The sequence below is a fragment of the Corylus avellana genome, chromosome 9 (genome assembly GCF_965113065.1).
Source record: "Corylus avellana chromosome 9, dhCorAvel1.hap1.2, whole genome shotgun sequence".
Taxonomy (NCBI): Eukaryota; Viridiplantae; Streptophyta; class Magnoliopsida; order Fagales; family Betulaceae; genus Corylus; species Corylus avellana.
This window is the reverse complement of record NC_142498.1, coordinates 3,731,882-3,749,470: the sequence shown is the minus strand read 5'-3', so window position 1 is coordinate 3,749,470 and position 17,589 is coordinate 3,731,882. Positions and strand designations below refer to the sequence as shown.

The 17,589-nt window shown below is 35.7% G+C and overlaps 2 protein-coding genes across 4 annotated transcripts; both read left to right on the top strand.

The window, feature by feature from the left end:
• The first annotated feature begins 2,509 nt into the window (after positions 1-2,509).
• Positions 2,510-12,447, top strand: LOC132189182 (Cyclophilin-like peptidyl-prolyl cis-trans isomerase family protein). 3 transcript variants are annotated; one of them, XM_059603777.2, is made up of 14 exons: positions 2,510-2,586; positions 4,025-4,148; positions 4,283-4,337; positions 4,647-4,735; positions 5,038-5,062; positions 5,896-5,934; positions 6,807-6,924; positions 7,057-7,184; positions 7,633-7,993; positions 8,946-9,064; positions 10,469-10,652; positions 10,748-11,476; positions 11,563-11,631; positions 11,892-12,447. In XM_059603777.2, the coding sequence occupies exons 2-14, from the start codon at positions 4,062-4,064 to the stop codon at positions 12,178-12,180; spliced, it is 2,292 nt and encodes a 763-aa protein (XP_059459760.2). In that variant the 5' UTR covers positions 2,510-2,586; positions 4,025-4,061; the 3' UTR covers positions 12,181-12,447. The 3 variants fall into 3 exon arrangements, with proteins under 3 accessions (XP_059459760.2, XP_059459758.2, XP_059459759.2); XM_059603775.2 differs by having other exon boundaries at positions 10,742-11,476; XM_059603776.2 differs by having other exon boundaries at positions 2,517-2,586; positions 4,041-4,148; positions 10,742-11,476.
• A 1,092-nt stretch (positions 12,448-13,539) lies between these two features.
• LOC132189290 (cytochrome c oxidase subunit 5b-1, mitochondrial) lies at positions 13,540-17,228 on the top strand. Its single transcript, XM_059603958.2, has 6 exons — positions 13,540-13,830; positions 14,164-14,243; positions 14,331-14,381; positions 16,516-16,582; positions 16,699-16,778; positions 16,927-17,228. Exons 1-6 carry the CDS (start codon positions 13,632-13,634, stop codon positions 16,984-16,986), a joined length of 537 nt encoding a protein of 178 aa, XP_059459941.2. The 5' UTR covers positions 13,540-13,631; the 3' UTR covers positions 16,987-17,228.
• The last annotated feature ends 361 nt before the right edge of the window (positions 17,229-17,589 follow it).

The following is a 17,589-nucleotide window of genomic DNA, read 5'->3' as shown; positions in this document are numbered from 1 at the left end:
TGTCTCACTACCTATACTTGGACATCCATTCAAAATTTGAATTACATGTGTATTACTGCCCATTTTATAGATTGAGATTGGATATTGCATAAGAAAATCCTTAAGTTTTGCCTTGTTTCCGATCATAAGGGTGAGACCATTGGAAATATGTTGGAGAGTGCATTTTTAGAGTGGGGGCTCGGTAGTATTTTCACAATTACAGTTGATAATGCTGCTCCTAATGATGTGGGTGTTGAATTTATGAGAAAGAGAATAAAAGATAAGGAGGTTATTGTTTTGAAGGGTGAGTTTCTTCACATGAGGTGTGCTACCCATATTTTGAACCTTGTAGTAAAAGAAGGTTTGACAGAGTTACAGAGCTCTATTTCTACAATTAGGAATGTAGTTAAACATGTGAGGTCTTCACCGGCGAGAATGACAAATTTTAAAGCTTGTATACAACGGGAAAGTATTCAATGTGATAAAAAGGTGTGTCTAGATGTTGATACTAAGTGGAACTCAACATACTTGATGTTGAGCATTGCTGAAAAGTACCAAAAAACATTTGAATTATTGGGGGAGGAAGATAAACAGTTTGTTGTTCCTGGATTTATTGATTGGGAAAATGCTAGGTTGTGAAATATTTGAAAATTTTTTATGATGCCACATTCAACATGTCTGGTTCAAATTATGTTACATCGAGTTTATATTTCATGCAACTTTGTATTATTCAAGATGTCTTGAATGATACATATCTTGAATATGATCCAATTTTGAGTGCCATGGCTATTAGTATGCAAAAGAAGTATGACAAGTATTTGGGAAACTTGAAGAAGATCAACTTGATGTTATATATTGCTTTTGTTGTTGACCCACGCTACAAGATGAAGGTTTTGGTGTTTTGGTTGAACCGATGCTATGAGCCAACGTGGGCGAAAGCAATTGAGGAAAATGTGAAAGGCCTTTTGAATCGTTTGATTGAGCAATATAGAAAGTTTAGTGGGATTGAGACGTCTACTTTGGAGTTGGACTCACGAAGTTTTGATGATACTTCCTTAAATGCTGTTGATGGATCAAAAAGTGTTATGGACAAATTTAATCATGTTTCCTCCCAACACCTTGTACAATCGAATGATTTGGAATGCAAGTCGGATGTGTATAGGTATTTGTTGGATGGGTGTGAGTCAACAACAAAGGATTTTGATCTTTTAACTTGGTGAAAGATTAATGCACACAAATATCCTATTCTTGCAGAAGTAGCTCGTGATGTATTGGCCATGCCCATTCCCACTGTTGCCTTTGAGTCCGCATTTAGCATTGGAGGACGTGTATTGGATCCATTTAGGAGTTCATTGTCTCGGCTTACCGTTGAGGCCTTGATTTGCACACAAAATTGGATAAGGAACACTCCAATAAACATTGGGGAGCTGTAGGAATTTGTGGAAAGCTATGAACATGATGAGCAAGAGTAAGAAGGTAAAGTATTTGACACCTACTTTTCAATTAACTAAAGCTTCTTCTATTGTCTAATTATTTTTCAATTAACTTACTTTTCATATCCCATGATTTCATTGATTTGTAGGGTGTTGTCACTGCTGTGCTATGCCTCCAACTTGGTTTCTTTGGCTCACAATCTGTGCTGGACAGTGGAGAGATTTGGGTCATTTGAGATTTTATTTGTTTTACATATTTTTGGTTGTATCCAGGCAAGCTTTGCCTCAATTTGGTTTGTAATACATATTATTTGTTTTGTTTTTGGGCATTTAGCTGAGCTATGCCTCCATTTGGAATCTTGGATTATCTTTTTAATTTTTTCACTTGTATTTGGATTAATGGATTTGGGCTATTTATGAATATTTTGTGAAATATATAATTTAGTATGTGATGTTTAGGGCTAAAAATATTGGCTGGTTCAAAAAACAAGTTTTTTTTTTTTTTTTGTTTCTTCATCATTTTCGGCTTTAAACCTTTAAAAGAAGCCCAAAAATAGCCAATTAAAAGCTCAAAACACAATAAAAAAAGCTTAAAAGCCCAAACAAAAAAATGCGATTATAACCGTCCGGTTATTAGATAAAACAACCGCTAACTGGCGGTTATAAAATAACCATTAACTGCCTAGGTGGTTGCGGTTATTGAAAACTAATAACTGCTAAGGCGTTTAGCAGTTGCGATTATTGATAATAACTGCCGGTTATAACCAGTTGAGCAGCCCTAAGAAACAGTAATTTTGTAAGTTCACAATTTAGTAAGTAAGTCGCTCTTTTTGAAATCTCAAATTCAAATGGACATTTTTTTTTGTTTTTGTTTTTGGTAACAAAATTCAAATGGACTTGCATGCACGATAAAATTAGAGAAAGAAAAGCAGAGAAAAGAAAATCATATCAAATCCAGCCCAGGGACATGGTCGTCATTTGGGGTTACCCTTGCCCTGAGAGCCTCGAAGACCAGGGACAGTCCAGTAACTTCGGGGTCCACTAGAAGCAGCTAGGCGTCTGATATAAATACAACAAAGGGCTAGGTTTTTTCTCTTACCGAGCTCTCACTCTCTCTCTCCCTCTCTCGCTTGCCAATCTCGTCGTCACATTTCTGTGGTTCTGCGTCTCTAAGGTGCTTTCTAGGGTTGCTCTGCATTTTTTTTTTGTCTTCGATCTCTACTATTCTATTCAATTTTTTTCCTATTTCTAAGCTCGTAACTTTGATCCGAAACCTCTAATATTTTTTCCAGCATGCCTTGCTTTTTTTTTTTTTGAAGAATAATATTATTGAATTTGTGCATATTTATATGCTTTAATCAGTAGGAGAATTTTGACAGTGTAATCTAAGTTTGATTTGATGCTGTATTTATAATTCTCTTCAATTGCATCCGTTTATGTTAGGGTTTGTGAGGATTTCAGCTAGGGTTTAAGGTTTGCAGCTTGGTAAAGCATGTATTGTAAATACATTTTAAGATGATTTCCTTTATTGTGTATATGCATTTGAAGGGTTAGTGGTTTTGTTGTGTTTTCACTTACGAGTTTATTAATTGATTGCTGGGTATAGTTGTAAAGGTTAGGTTTGGATCTTTGTCACTCTTAAACCTAAAAGAATGAAGAACCGCTTAATTTTTTTTTATTCTTATTTTTTTTCATTTTTCTGAAGGAGTAGCTTAACATGTATATTTGGTGGCTGATTTGTTTGCTATTGCTCGGATAATGGGTTCTGGGTTTTCCTTGCTGCATGAAGCTATGAAAAATTCCATGTTTATTTCCGAGCAGATGAGTTCTGGTTGAAATTTTTATGTGATCCATTTTGGGGAAGTTTATATTCTTTGCTTGTTAAATTCATGAATTTATCAGTTGTTTCGAGTTTTAAATTAAGACTTCATGTTGATTGATATAATACCTAGGTTCTCTTTTTATTTTATCTTTGTTTTTTCCCTTCCTATTATACATATGAGTACTGGTCTCATGTGAATTTGGTCACTTTAAGAAATTGAATTGATTAAAGTTCGGTGAATTAGGTGAATGTGGGTGCAGCACTACTGTTAGTTAGTTTAGACTCTCTTATCTGGATTGAATTATTTTTATTTGTTCTTTTATATTTACTAATATGATTATACCCACTTTTACATCCAATATGTCTCTAGTGTTGAAATCTTGAAGCAAAATAGTACTATAAGGGTGGCTTCTAAGTTGATTAATTGTTTATTTTGCCTTCTACTTTTAGATTGAATTACAGTTTCTCTAGACATAGAGAGTTTGATAAAAATTTAATTGTAACATGATAACAACTTGAAACGTGTTATGGTCTCACAGATTATCTCTGACAATGGTGCTCTTGACCCCTTCTTTTTGGGATGTGTACTTGACATATCCTTATCCATCCGTGTATGTGTCACACAGTGCTGCATGTTATTACATATTTGTGTCTCGTGTATTGGAGAGCTTATTTTGTTAACGTTTGGTCTCATTAATTAACAGTTCAAGAGGTCCTATTAGTATTTTTGCCTGTCTACTAATATGGTTTGGCAGAGATTGCTAACATATGTAAAATTTTATTCCATCAGATAAATGGTTATGCAGGCTGAATTTCAATACTGAAAAATGAAGAAAATGGCAAAGAAGAAGAGCCCTTTGGTTTTTATGGATGTGTCTGTTGATGGAGATCCGGCTGAAAGGATGGTTTTTGAGGTATTATTATGTTTGAATCTGTAAGCTAAATGTCAGTTGCATATTAATCTGTGTTCTGCAGTACTTGTTGTTTGCTTCTGTAGCTGATGGAAGAGTGAATAATTTATTTACTGGTCATCTTTGGTCTTATACAGCTTTTCCCTGATGTTGCTCCTAAGACTGCAGAAAATTTTCGAGCACTTTGTACAGGTAATATTACATTCATGTTTAGTTATTAAATTTTGTTACTTTATCACCCCTCTAATGGGACCTTGTCTTATTTATTATCTATTTGTTGTTAATGTGGCACCATAATTATTTGATTTCCACAATGTTTGTCATGTATTTTCTCCTTGTCATGAAAATTGTTGCGAAGACACACATCTACAGCTTCTTATGTTTGTCTTTGATAATTTACTCTCTCGTTTGCTCTTGCCCTTTTTTTTGTGGGGGGGTGGGATTAAGTTTTTTTCATTGTGGTAGTTTTTTTGTTTCTTTAATCCTTCTTAACATTTTCAGGAGAAAAGGGGATTGGTCCTAAAACAGGAAGACCACTGCACTACAAGGGATCATTTTTCCACCGCATCATCAAAGGTTTCTTTGCGCAGGTATGTTATTTGTTTTTTTTTGCTTTTGATATTTATTCTCTAGATTAATTGTGATTTTGCTTCTGTGCTAAGTTTCTGGTTGAGCATGACTTAGAGGTGGTCTGTCTTTTAGTCAGTTACCCTTGTTTATGCTGTAGGATACAGGGCTGATGGTCACGACTGCTTTTCTTGTGATATAGTTTTAAGGTTGTACTTACTAAGTTGTCCATCCTCAAAGTTTTACTAAACTTAACCATGCCCGGCCCACATTTGTACAGTATTTCTGGTATCTAGAGGATTAATAGTTGGTGTTTATTTTGCAGGGTGGCGATTTTGTTAGACGAGATGGTATGTATCACTTCTAAAGCCATTTCCTTGTCTCATTCTGTATAATGTTTTGAGGGGTGCAATCCATGGTAAAAATTGTACCCATTGTTTGAACTGTTTGCGTATGATTCTGAGATCTTGGATTTGTATATCTTGTTCCCTAGTCAAGGAAAGTCACCTTTATATGTATGTTAAAAAGTAATTCTAAAATAAGTGGATGTTGATTTGTTGATGAAATGAAGGAGTTATGAGCCAAACTCACTAGTCATTTTGACTGTTCCTCCTCATTCACTTATGGATTGAGCCTCATAAGGGATTGGTAGTTTTGGAACAGTTCTTCGTTATGGATGATTATCAACCATGGTATCCATAGTGTTGCTTCTTCTGCAAATCTTAATTTCGTTTAGCTTCACATTGTTGATGAATCTGATCAACTCGACTCTTTTCCTTGCTCCTGGCTTCAAGCTGATGTTTGGTTCTCCTTGCTGAACTGGTTTGATTATGGAATATTTTGATAGACTTTGTGCTGATTCAATAGATCTTATTACAAATGCTATCGGACATGATGCATAATCTGAGAATGAAATGGACTCATTTGGACTTATAGCTTTGATCGTCTTCTGTATTAATTTCTTAGGAAGTGAGTGAAAATTATGTTTTAGTGTCTATATTCTTACTAATCTGTAATGTAAGCAAATAAATGCAATATTTGGTAATACTCTCCATCTTTGTACAGAAAATTGATAAAAGAATGTGAAATGATAGGTAAAACTTATGCAGTTCATATTCTGTAGTTGTTAATATGCATCCTTTTTCTATTGGAATTTAAATTTTAGTTTGCTCTTTTTTCCTAGGTACCAGTGGGGAAAGCATATATGGGGAAGAGTTTCCAGGTTAGATTATTATACTCATCTTTTCCTATCTCAAACCTCATTCTAAGTCCAAAATTGTGGAATGAATTGTTTGATAAGTGGAGAATTTGAAAGAACAATTTATACTTTTGATATTTATGTGGTGCTCTTGATAATGATATGAATTATGGATTGTAGTTCCATTCAAAAATTGGATATCCAAATGTGTGACATGTTTATAAATTTAATTTTCTGTTGAGTGGGGCCTTTGATAATGCATATTTACTTATCAAAAAAAAAATTTCTGTTAAGTGGGGCCTCATTATGGCCAATCATTTAGTGGCAAATTATAAATCAAATGTCGTGTTTACTTTATTGAATTCAACACTTCATGGAGATAATTAGTAATGCAGACACACTAATCAGGTTTAATTTTTCACTGCTACCCTTACACTTGTTTAGTGAGTGAACACATAATTTACTCATGGAAGGAGATTAGCTTTTACATATTTTTAATTTCTGAACCCCCAACCAAATTAAAAAGGCTCAGCATTTCTGAAAACTACGATGCCACTCTGCATTATTATGAGTGAGAATTGGCACTTCAATGAATGAAGCTCCATATTTTCTTTTTGAGATGTTGTCAGTTCTTTATTTTGTACAATGCCGCAAGTAGTTAATATGTGATGCACAAATAATTTGTGCAATGTGGTATTTTTTGTTTCACTATGTCTTGTATTGGACAAAGGTACTGCTTACTTGTTTTGCATGTCTATTTTGACGTGAAGATTGATGAAGCTCTCTTATACATTATACATGTTTGTTCTTTGTCTTTAATATATTTATGATGCAAGTGTCATGATTCTTGGTCTTATGATTATGTTGAGTAGCAATTGTTTGGTATGTTGTTTCAGATGAGTCACCCAGCCTAAAGCATGATGGACCCGGTCTTTTATCAATGGCAATTTCTGATCGAGATGCTCTAGGTTCTCATTTCCTTATCACCTTTCAGGCAGATCATCATCTTGACAGGTTCGTTTAACTACTTTGCTGTTGGCTTGGTCGCTAGGTTTAAATTTGAAATTTCTTTTCATCCTGTAATTTCTAGTATGTACAATCTGGTGTTTTCAATAGCCTGTTTAGGATTTGTCATCGTATTGACAGGAAGCATGTTGTCTTTGGGAAGCTTGTTCATGGACATGAAGTACTGAGGAAAATTGAAGACGCAGGTGATGAAGATGGGAGTCCAACTGTGACAGTTAAAATTATCAATTGTGGTGAATTTAATGAGAGTAAGAATCACTGAGCTACAGCATCTAATGTTTACTTACAAGAGTCTTAATGGAATACTCGCTCTGTTTCAAATTGTGAGTCCCTTCTCCTGAAAGAAAAGTGATAAATGGTCGAGATTATTCCTCAAGAGCCAAAAAAATTGTTAGTTTGTTTGTAAAACAGTTTGAATTTTTCCTTCAAAAGGGTTATTTAAGAACTAAAAAGTATTTATATTTAACTTTTCAAGTGGTGCAGACTTTCAGACATCCCCAAAAAGGAAAAATGAGACTCTCAATTTGGGGCAGAGGGGTTATTATCGATTAAACTTTCTGAAGTTGTTTAATGGATAGCCCTAAATTTTGTAGTGTTCTATGGAATACTTCTTCTATTCTGAATGCTTATCTGACCTAGTTTCATGAGAAATTCTCTTTTATATGTGTTACAGCCTTTTGCTTGTTCTATATGCAGGCAAGAAAAAAGCAAATAAATTGAAAATAGGAAAAGATGCATCTTCTGATGCAAATAATCATGAAGCACGACGGAAGGGAAAGCAAAAGAAATCATCTCGAGATAAAAGAAAAAGGAGAAGAAGATACTATTCATCTGAGTCAGATAGTTCCTCAGATTCTGAGTTGGAATCGTCTGAATCTGATAGTGATTCTGACACGTATTTGTCATCGTCATCTTACACTAGTTCTTCAAGTGATGACAGGCGTAAGAAGAGAAAGAGATCTAAAAGAGACAAATATAGACGGGGAAAAAGAAGTGATAAGCGCCGTGAGAGAAGGCGAAAGAAGCGTGATAAAAGATCCAAGCGCAAAGCTAAAAGGTTGTGTGCATTGTATCCATTAATGTAAAACATATGTATTATTTGTCCATGATTCAATTCTAGTTGTACATGTGCTCGTCTCGTAAATTTTTAGTCTTGTGTTTAGTTTGCTAATTTGAATAGGTTAACTGAAAATAATCTCTCAGATCTTATGGCTTTAAGTTATTTGGTTTACTAGTTAGTGCGTTCTAGCTCAATTGTCATTTCCTTCCCCCCATAAGAATTGGTTGGAGGGTGACGTTGAGACTCACTGCATGCATGTGTAGGTTACCAATAGAAAGTTGTCATTTGGTTTTATGATTAAGTCCTCTATCGGGAGAGACACATATGAGTAAGATGAATTCATACATGCATTTCATGTAGGCAGCAAAGATGCATCTTACTTTTCTGTAGCATAGCATGCTTTTTTTAGCTTATTGAAAGTATCCCCGGCACCCTTATATGCTATATGTTGAATGGACAGGCAACATGCCTATGCACAATGAATATGGCTCATAGTGGCATACATGTCATAAGTCTGATATCTCCTTTCTACTATTTGTGTGTCTAGTATTGATAGGCCAATTATCTTGTGTAGCTGTGTTCTTTTTAGTTCTCTGTAGGGTGTACTTTTTTTTTTTGCCCTTTCTGTTTTGGCGGAGGGGGGAGGTTTGTAGTTGGGGAGAGTTTGATATAAACTAATTTGTGTTTATGCATATTGTATTATAATAAATCTCTTTGTTATTACTTATGTGGGGTGAGGGATGGAGTACACATTGTGGAGCTGGGGAGTAGGGGGATCTTGTTTTCTGGAGTAACATAGAAGTTTGTGGTTGCCATATGTATAACAAATGTGCTTCCCTTTGTGCACGAACATGATTATGTGCATTTTTAAACCAAGTATTGGATACCATGTTTGTGTTTAACATCTTCTGATGAACGCTATGCTGAATTCTGCCTTTCTGTTCTGTAGAGCGTCAGATGATACTACGGATACCAAGAGTGGGAATGAAAGTGAAAGCAGCTCTGACAGTGATGGCCTTGATGATCTTGAAAAAGATCAGAAGCGAAAAGATCGTTCTCAGAAGACTGGTAATGTTTGATGTCATTGTATCACCAGCTTCTCAATATATCTGCATTCTAGTAGATCCATCCAAATAATTGATCTCTACTCTCTTTGCTGATTGGTGTTCTTTATCATGATGTGCTTGAATTTAATGGTGTTACGAAAATAAAATTAATGCCATTATTTCTTTTAAAACTTGTTTTTATTTTCTTGGAAAAGGTGGGGTGGGGGGTGAAGGTTGTGGTAACACTTTAATCAAATGGAGCTCTATATACTACTAACCAAAAGTATGGTCATTTTCGTTCTTTATGCTAAATTGCATCCTCCTGTTAAGACTGCCTGATTTGGCACTGTATGTATAAACCTTCTGTCTGCCTATTGCTATTTTATAGGATATCATTTGGCACTAACGAAAATGAATTTGGAAGCAAACATTGCACTTCCTAGATTTTGTTAAACTGCATAACTAGATTTTCTTGTGGCAAGTCCATGTGTAGTATGGAATTTGTTCTCTGTACATATTCTCCTTTTGTGGATACATGGAATCCTTCTGGAGATAACTGCTACATTTACCACAATATGAAATCTGTCTAACTTTTGATATCTTTATATACTCTCTTTGTCACTTTTGTATTTTCGTCCATCTTTGTGATTTCAACTTTTTGGGGGGAATGTCATTGCTTTCTGCAACTAAAAGACCTTTACTAACTTCCCCTTTTTATTATTTGTTCTTTTCTTTTCTTCTAAAAAGAATTAAAGTCATACAATTTTGTGGATTGATGTTGGAAAGTGGATGTCGATTGACAACCCAACAGTGAACAAAAAGGGATGGAGAAGTATGTTTTTGCGTGTAGTTGTTGTTGGACGGTTGGTAAATAGGTGGTTTCCTCCAGTTTAATAATGTACGAGATTTCATTTTCCCTTTTTCTGTTTTGTTGTGGTGGGACAACCCATCTCTCTCTCTCTCTCTCTCTCTCTCTCTTTCAATCTATATATATATATATATATATATATATATATAGATTGAAAGAGAGAGAGAGAGAGAGAGAAGTGTTACACATCCTAAATTTTCTTCCAAAAAATGAGTTTCCAAATGATGTGTTACCATCTCATGAGATTTATTATTTTGGGAAGTGTGTCACCAACTCATAAGATGGTGACACATTATTTGGGAACTAACTTTTGGGAATAAAATTTGGAATGCGTAGCATTTCTCACACACATATTCTTCCAATGCTATAAACAACAGTAGGATCCAATTGTGTTTGGGAATCTAGTCATTTGAATTTTACAGGTCTTTAATGTTGCTGAAAAAAAAGTGAGATATATGATATAACATTCTATGAGGGGGATATTTGTATTTCTCTCTTTTCAAGTTGTGTACTCTTTTTCCTCACCTTTTGATCATGTTTTTTGTTGCTTTTTTGCAGCTGTGGAACAGCCTCCCTTGGTTGTCACGAAAGAACTTCCTTCCACCCGTCGTAAAAAACGGGAGGAAGAGTCCCCGAAGGAGAATGGAGAGCAGAGAAGCAATGGAGTTGAAGCAGATGCTAATTCTGACAGAAGCGGCGATAGACAACCTGACATAGTAGATGATCACCCAGGCAAATCTAGGTCTACTTTCCATTCTTGTCACACCTCAGTTATTCTTTATGCTTATCGATTGTTCAAGATCCGGTATTTTATTCAAAGTTGATGAGCAGGAGCAGAAGCATAAGTCCTAAGAGGACCATGAGTAAGAGTATGACTATTAGTCCCAGGAGTCTGAGCAAGAGCCCAAGTGTTAGTCCAAAACGGAGATTGAGCAGAAGTCCAAGTCGTAGTAGAAGCCCCTCTCCTGCCCCACAGAGGAGTATCAGCAGAAGTCCTGCTAGAAGTCCTCTTAGAAGTGATAGCAGTAAGAGCCCAGTTAGAAGTGTCAGCCGAAGTCCAGCAAGGGGCAGGAAAGGAAGAAGTATCAGTGCGAGCCCAGTGGGTGCTCGGTCTCGAAGAAGTGTTAGTGAGAGCCCAATAAGGTCCCCATTGCGAAGAACCCGGAGCAGGAGTCCACCAAGAACCTTATCAAGAAAATCAATTAGCCGAAGCCCTATTAGAGTTTCTAGAAGAAGCATAAGTGGAAGCCCTGTCAGATCTCCGAGAAGCGCCAGCAGAAGCTCAGGTAGGGCCCCTTCAAGGAGGATTAGCCGAAGTCCTATTCGGGCACCAATTCGGAATAATCGTCGTAGTTATTCAAGGAGCCCTAGCCCTGCACGAAGAGCTAGGTCACCTCCTGACCGAGCGAGGAGTTTGTCAAGAAGTGTTTCTCCAGATGGGTCTCCCAAGCGAATCAGAAGGGGGCGTGGTTTTAGTCAGCGGTACTCTTATGCACGGCGATACAGAACCCCATCTGCATCTCCTGTGAGGTCTTATCGATATGGTGGTAGAAATGACCGTGACAGGTAAGTGGCACCTAGTTGTGGATTCTTTGACCTTTCAAATTATAAATCATGTACAAATGAATGATTGTGCTTGCCTGCTTTCCTAGGTATTCAAGTTACAGAAGGTATTCCCCTAGGCGTTACCGAAGCCCACCAAGAGTAAGAAGTCCTCCAAGGTTTGTGGTTCTATAGTTGCAACTTTTATCTCACAGATACTAGTCTACTTTTGAAATATTATTACTTGAATAAAGCCTGCAAGTTCACCATTTATGATGAGGAATTTATTTTTGTTGGTTAATTAGGTTGGATTCCATAAAAACAAAGCTCTTCCTTTATCTCAATCTCATTCCCATGCTTAGAAATGATCCACTTCCGTGATTTTTTGGGTATTCTTGTTATCTTTAACTGTATGGTTATATGACACACCTGTTTGCAGATATAGAAGCAGAAGAAGTAGGACACGATCTGTATCACGGAGCCCACCCTACCGTGGTCGGCGTTACAGCCGTTCACCAGTTGAGGCATATAGATCTCGTGTTTCTCCACGGGCTGAGCGAAGATCACTTTCTAGGAGCAGGAGCCCATCAGAATCTAGGTCCTCCTTGGACTCTCAATCTCCTAAGCGGGTAAGCAAAGACAAGTCAAGGTCACCATCCGGAAGCTCAGATGGGAAGAAGGGCCTGGTTTCTTATGGAGATGGATCTCCTGACTCGGGCCAAAGGTGAAAATCATAGCAGTGATGGTGTTCTCAAGTAGCTCGTGAGGTGGTGGTATCAATAGAAGTAGTGATGGTGCTGTCTTTAATGTGGACTGGAGAGGCTTGCGCATTTTAGGACCTGGAACTTGTTTAACATATTGCTAGAGATTGTAGTTGCTGGTTAAATGCTTATTATAGCTTTGATGCTTTCATTTAGAATTGTCATTGCTGGGATATTTTTGACGATGTTTGTCAACTTGAGAATGATATATAGAACTCTTCATCATTCAGGTAATTACATGGCTATTGCACACATATTATAGATTATGAATTGAATGGTTGTTTAAAGCCAAGCCCGGTCATGACCTAGTTATAATATTAAACAAATTCTTAACCTTTTACAGACAAGCTAGAGACCAGGGAATTTCAAGTATTGAGGAAATTAGTAAAGGAAGCATTTATTAGTCCCAAAAAATTTCAAGATCAATTTGCTAATAACCAACATAAATTTTCCTTTATTTGGTTGATAGTATACCAAAATTAATGTTAAAAATATTTTTAGATGTTCAGTTTTGACTGAAAAACTTTATTTTTTGTTTTTAAATTCACATCAATATTTTTTTTAATTTTTTTTTTCCTTCTCATTTATGCTTTACATAAATTTAATAGTAAATTTATTCATTTATTTCGGAGATTATTAAAAAAATATTTAAAATTAAAATAAATTTTATTATTATTTTATTTTTTAGAGAAACCGGCTAAAAGCGAAAACCTGGCTAACAGTGCATGCCATTGTAAACACCACCAAAACCAAAAGTCATTAGCTAACTTAAAGCTTTCCAAAAAACATAAAAGTCAAATCCACAATAGTCGCGAAACAACCATATTAATCCGTTCGCCCAAACCATTAGTAGATTCACATGCTTTGTTTGATATTTATAGGACGTTTGTGCCCTATAAATATCTTATTTAAGACATGTTTCTACTTTATCGATTTTGCGTGGAAGCTAATGTTTGCATCTTTCTTTGAAAAGTTTAGAGCTAATTATTACTGTTAGGACAAATTGCTAAATGTAAGTGCAAGCTTTCTCGCTCGTAAAGCGATTAAGAATATGTTTGAAAAATAAAATTTTTAAGTTAAAAAATATTTTTATCAAAAGTTTTATTTGTAAATTTTTGCCAAAAGTGTATTTTGGCTATTTTTATGTTTTTTGGACATTTAAAAACGTTTTTTTTTTTTACCAAAAATATATATATTTTTTTAAAATAAATTTTTTTGAGTATTAAACACGCTTTTAGATTTCTCAAACATCCAACCTAACATGCCTTAAATAAGATTGAACAATTTTTACCGCACGTTTACGCATTTACCAACTGCTCTCACGCGTGTGCACTCCATTGAAATGCAGCGAGGGACGAACAGGTGGTACGTTAGTCCCGGCTTTTTTCTCATACTTGAGCGAGAGGGATTGAAGCAACATGTGGAGGCACGCGGTCTCATCGTCAACGGCTCGGCTTCGAGCCCTAGCATCTTCGTCACACTCACTCTCATGGCGATCCTCTTCTCTCACACTCCGCCGACCGCTGGCCTACTCGCCGTCTTCGTCTTCAACATCGTCGTCTTCCTCAACGCCGCCGTTTCAGACTCTCTTCTCTCCCCAAGCTTCCTCTCTTTACGGTAACTTCCCTTCATTTCGTCTTTTTCCTGTTTGGTTGCCGAGAAAATAGCTTTTTGGATGAAAACACTTTACTTGGTTAGAGGAAATAGGAATTTGGTTCGCTGTTTGGCTATTTTGAAGAATTGGTATTGGAATATTGATTAATTAAATTCGTAATTTCAAATAAGTTTAGCCTTTTGGGATAGGTCCACGCGTGAAGGGAGTGTTACAATATTACTTTTACTGATTAAATTTACTATTTCTTATAAGCTCAGGTTTTTCTCTATGTCGCTTAATCTTATAAACCCTAGCAATAGTTTGGTCCTAGCCCTTTCTTATTTTGGTTGCATTAGGTGATACTTTGAAGAAGGTTGAAGATGTAATGCCCATTGCTACTGGACATGAGCGAGAGGAGCTCGAGGCCGTGCTTGAGGTTGTTTATTTATTGACTCGATCTTTACTTCCGGGATGCTATTATCATTAGATAAATAAGTGTTATATTGTTGTTTTTCATGTGTAGGGAAAAAACATTCTTGAAATCAATTTTCCAGCTGGTCCTTTCGGTACCAAGGTTAGTGTTGTTTGAACTTAAAGCTTTACTTTTGGTGTTCACTTCAGTTATAATGAGGTATTAATTTGCGGAGGAACTCTAAAGATTGTTAATTGGATCTTGGTGTATTTGGACTATGTTTGTCGGATTACTGTTTCTTATTTACACATGTTGAATCCGATTTTCTTGTTTCACTTCATTCATTTGGAATGAGGTTTTTTTTTTTTTTTTTGGGTGTAGATTCTTGACATGTGAGGTATAACTTAATCATGTAACTTTGATCATGGTTGGATGGGCGCTGTTGTAAAATGTTTGTTTCTTGCAATATGGTGCAGCCAGCTTTCCTTGCTGATTTTTCATGACCCTGTATGTGCTTTCTGTTGAATAATCTTTGTTAATTGCGATTGCAGTGTTCTGGTTATGAATTATTAATCTATGTTCAATAAAACAGGCGAACATCATCATATATATAATTGCATTAAGACATAGAAGGTTCTGTAGGGTAAATCATAGTTTGGGAATCTATTGCAAGAGATGAGGATCTTGCATAAGCATATTTTGTCTGTACTTTGTTGTCTACCCATATCCTGACTGTTTCAGAGTCCTTTTCTATTCACCAGCATTTTGGAGGTATTGCTCCCGTAACATTTAAATTGTTGCACTAACTGGTGATGTACTCAAGATAGTCCAGCCTTTTAGTATATTAGCAGATAATAGTGGTGGTCTGCTATTGGTTCTCCATGATTCCTATGGGTTTGGGTAATATGTCTCCTCAAAAATTATGTGTTTCTTTGGATGTTGGTGATGTTTGTTGTTTTCAAACCTTAAATCTGGTATCTTGGAATGTTTTATTCCAAGTTTTGTAAAGGCTAGGGTCTTCTTAATGTTGAACAATCAGTAATGGTGAAAATTAGATAGCGTTGTATATATGCTACCTACATTTTTTCATTTACTGTTGTTCTCATCTTTGACTGCTGAAATTAATGGGACTTAACCCCTCATGCTTTATTCTTGTATATTTTGTGTATGTGTTGTGTGCATGACAAATGAGATTGTGGATTACTCCTAAGTAATCTATCAAAGCCGAGGGTTTGTTTGATAAAACTTTTAGAAGGTGCATTTTGCTTTTTGGTTGAAAAAGTATTATGATGTAACATAAAGGCGAAAGTAGTTTTGAGTATTTTGTAAGTGTCTTGTGTTTGAAGTTGTTTGTTAATACTTTTGTTTTTTTGCTAAAAAGCAAAAAGCAAACCCAAAGAGCGTTATCAAACGACCCTCAATTTTTTGAAAGGGTAAAGGTGCCAAGATTCGTGATTTGGTTGGTGTACATTGAGAAAGAAAAATGTATACTTTGACCTTTAAGCTATAACCTGAAAATTTTATCTGTACTTGAAAGTAACAAACTTGTGAAGATACAATAATATACGTATGCATGCACATATTCAGAAAGCAGCCCGCTGATGCACATGCTCATATATAATGTGTGGCCTTCTAATTTTTCTTTTTTAAAATACTTTGTTATCTTGCTATTTCTCTTTTTCCTTGTCTTTTTGAGTTTTTAAAAGCCTTTCTTCTCTTTCCCTATTAAAAACCATTACTCAGTGTTTGTCATGTCTAAGCAAGTTCCTTGGAGGGATGATCTAAAATGGTCCTATCTTCAGGATTTTTCCATGTAGTTACCTCTCTTGAAATGAAATTTATGCCCTTGAACATGACAGCTCTTCCTTCCTTCACTATTAACCATTTCCTCTTACCCGACTCTCTTCTTCATCAATTTCTTTAAATTTAGTGGACCCTGCCCCATTTGTTTCTGTTTTTACTCATTTCTTTTCTTTCCTTGCTTTTTTTTTTTTTTTCATCTAATTACATGCTACAAAATGGGGTAGCCTTCCACTCCAAAATCCGACTGCTTCTGTAGGTTGAACCCAAGAGGGGTTATTTTTACCAATATTTCAAGGCAAAGTGTGTTTTCTATCAACAACTTCTAAAACATGCTCTTGCAGCATCTTCAATTGATTTGCTCTTATGTAGAGTTGATTAATAAATGTTCTAAGTATTATAGTTGGCATAATCTGGATTTATAGAGATCAAATGCCTAGTTCTGTATTCTTCAAAAAAAAAAATGCCTAGTTCTGTAATGTTTTTCTGCTTGTAGGAAGCACCTGCTATTGTCAAGTCTGTCTTTGACAAAAGAATAATTGGATGCCCTGGTGGTGAGGGAGGTAAGGCCTCTTATCATTATTGGTTTTTTTTTTTTTTTTAATAATAATAAATGCCATAGCAAATAATTTGCAATCCATGTAATTGACAGTGTTTTGAAATTTGTAACAATTTACAGAAGATGAGCATGATGTTGTGTGGTTTTGGCTAGAGAAAGGCAAGCCACATGAATGCCCCATCTGTTCACAATATTTCATGGTAATTTATTCCGTTCTTCCATGCTATTTATTTTACAGAAATTCCCCCTGGAGGTCGTTCGTTCTAATGATTTACCCTAACGGCATATGGTGGATATTTTTAAATTATCTGAATAAGGCTTCACAGAGTTATTGTTTGTGTTTTTCAGCTGGAAGTGGTTGGCCCTGGAGGTTCTCCTGATGGCCATGGAGACGATGATCACCATTGATCCAGCTTGGAAAATTTTTGCTGGAATAAAATTTTGACTGAATGATGAGAAAACAGTTTGTTATACGGTCAGACACATATTCATTCGCTTTCCCCTTTGTGGATCACTTTTTTCTTGAAATAAACATTACAAGTTGGTAGTTTTTGGTTTTAAATCCTTTGGTCATTAACGACTAAATTATTTTTGGCCCTCTTCAATGCAATTACCAAATAATTTATCAGTACATTTTGCTTCTTTCTTCAGATCCTCTGATTCCATTTGATCTCTTATCTCTTTGTATCTTGCAAGTTTTTTTGAATGTGTTCAAATCGAGTCAGGACGACTTATCAAGAATTCTATTTTCCTAATTGATTGTAGCAAAGATATTGAATTTTTGGTCCCCAATAAAGTTCATTTGTTTCTTATCTGAGAAATGGTACCGGTAGACAAAACATTACAAAGGGATCTTTACAAAATGATGTGGCAAGTGCCATGTCTGTTTACAAAAAATAAGAAATCCCGGCCAATATACATTTCTCTTACTAGCAATCTCTTTGAACTTGAATCTCTCACAAAGCTTTGCACATAATGCTGTTCATATCGGACACGGGGATTGCAATTAAT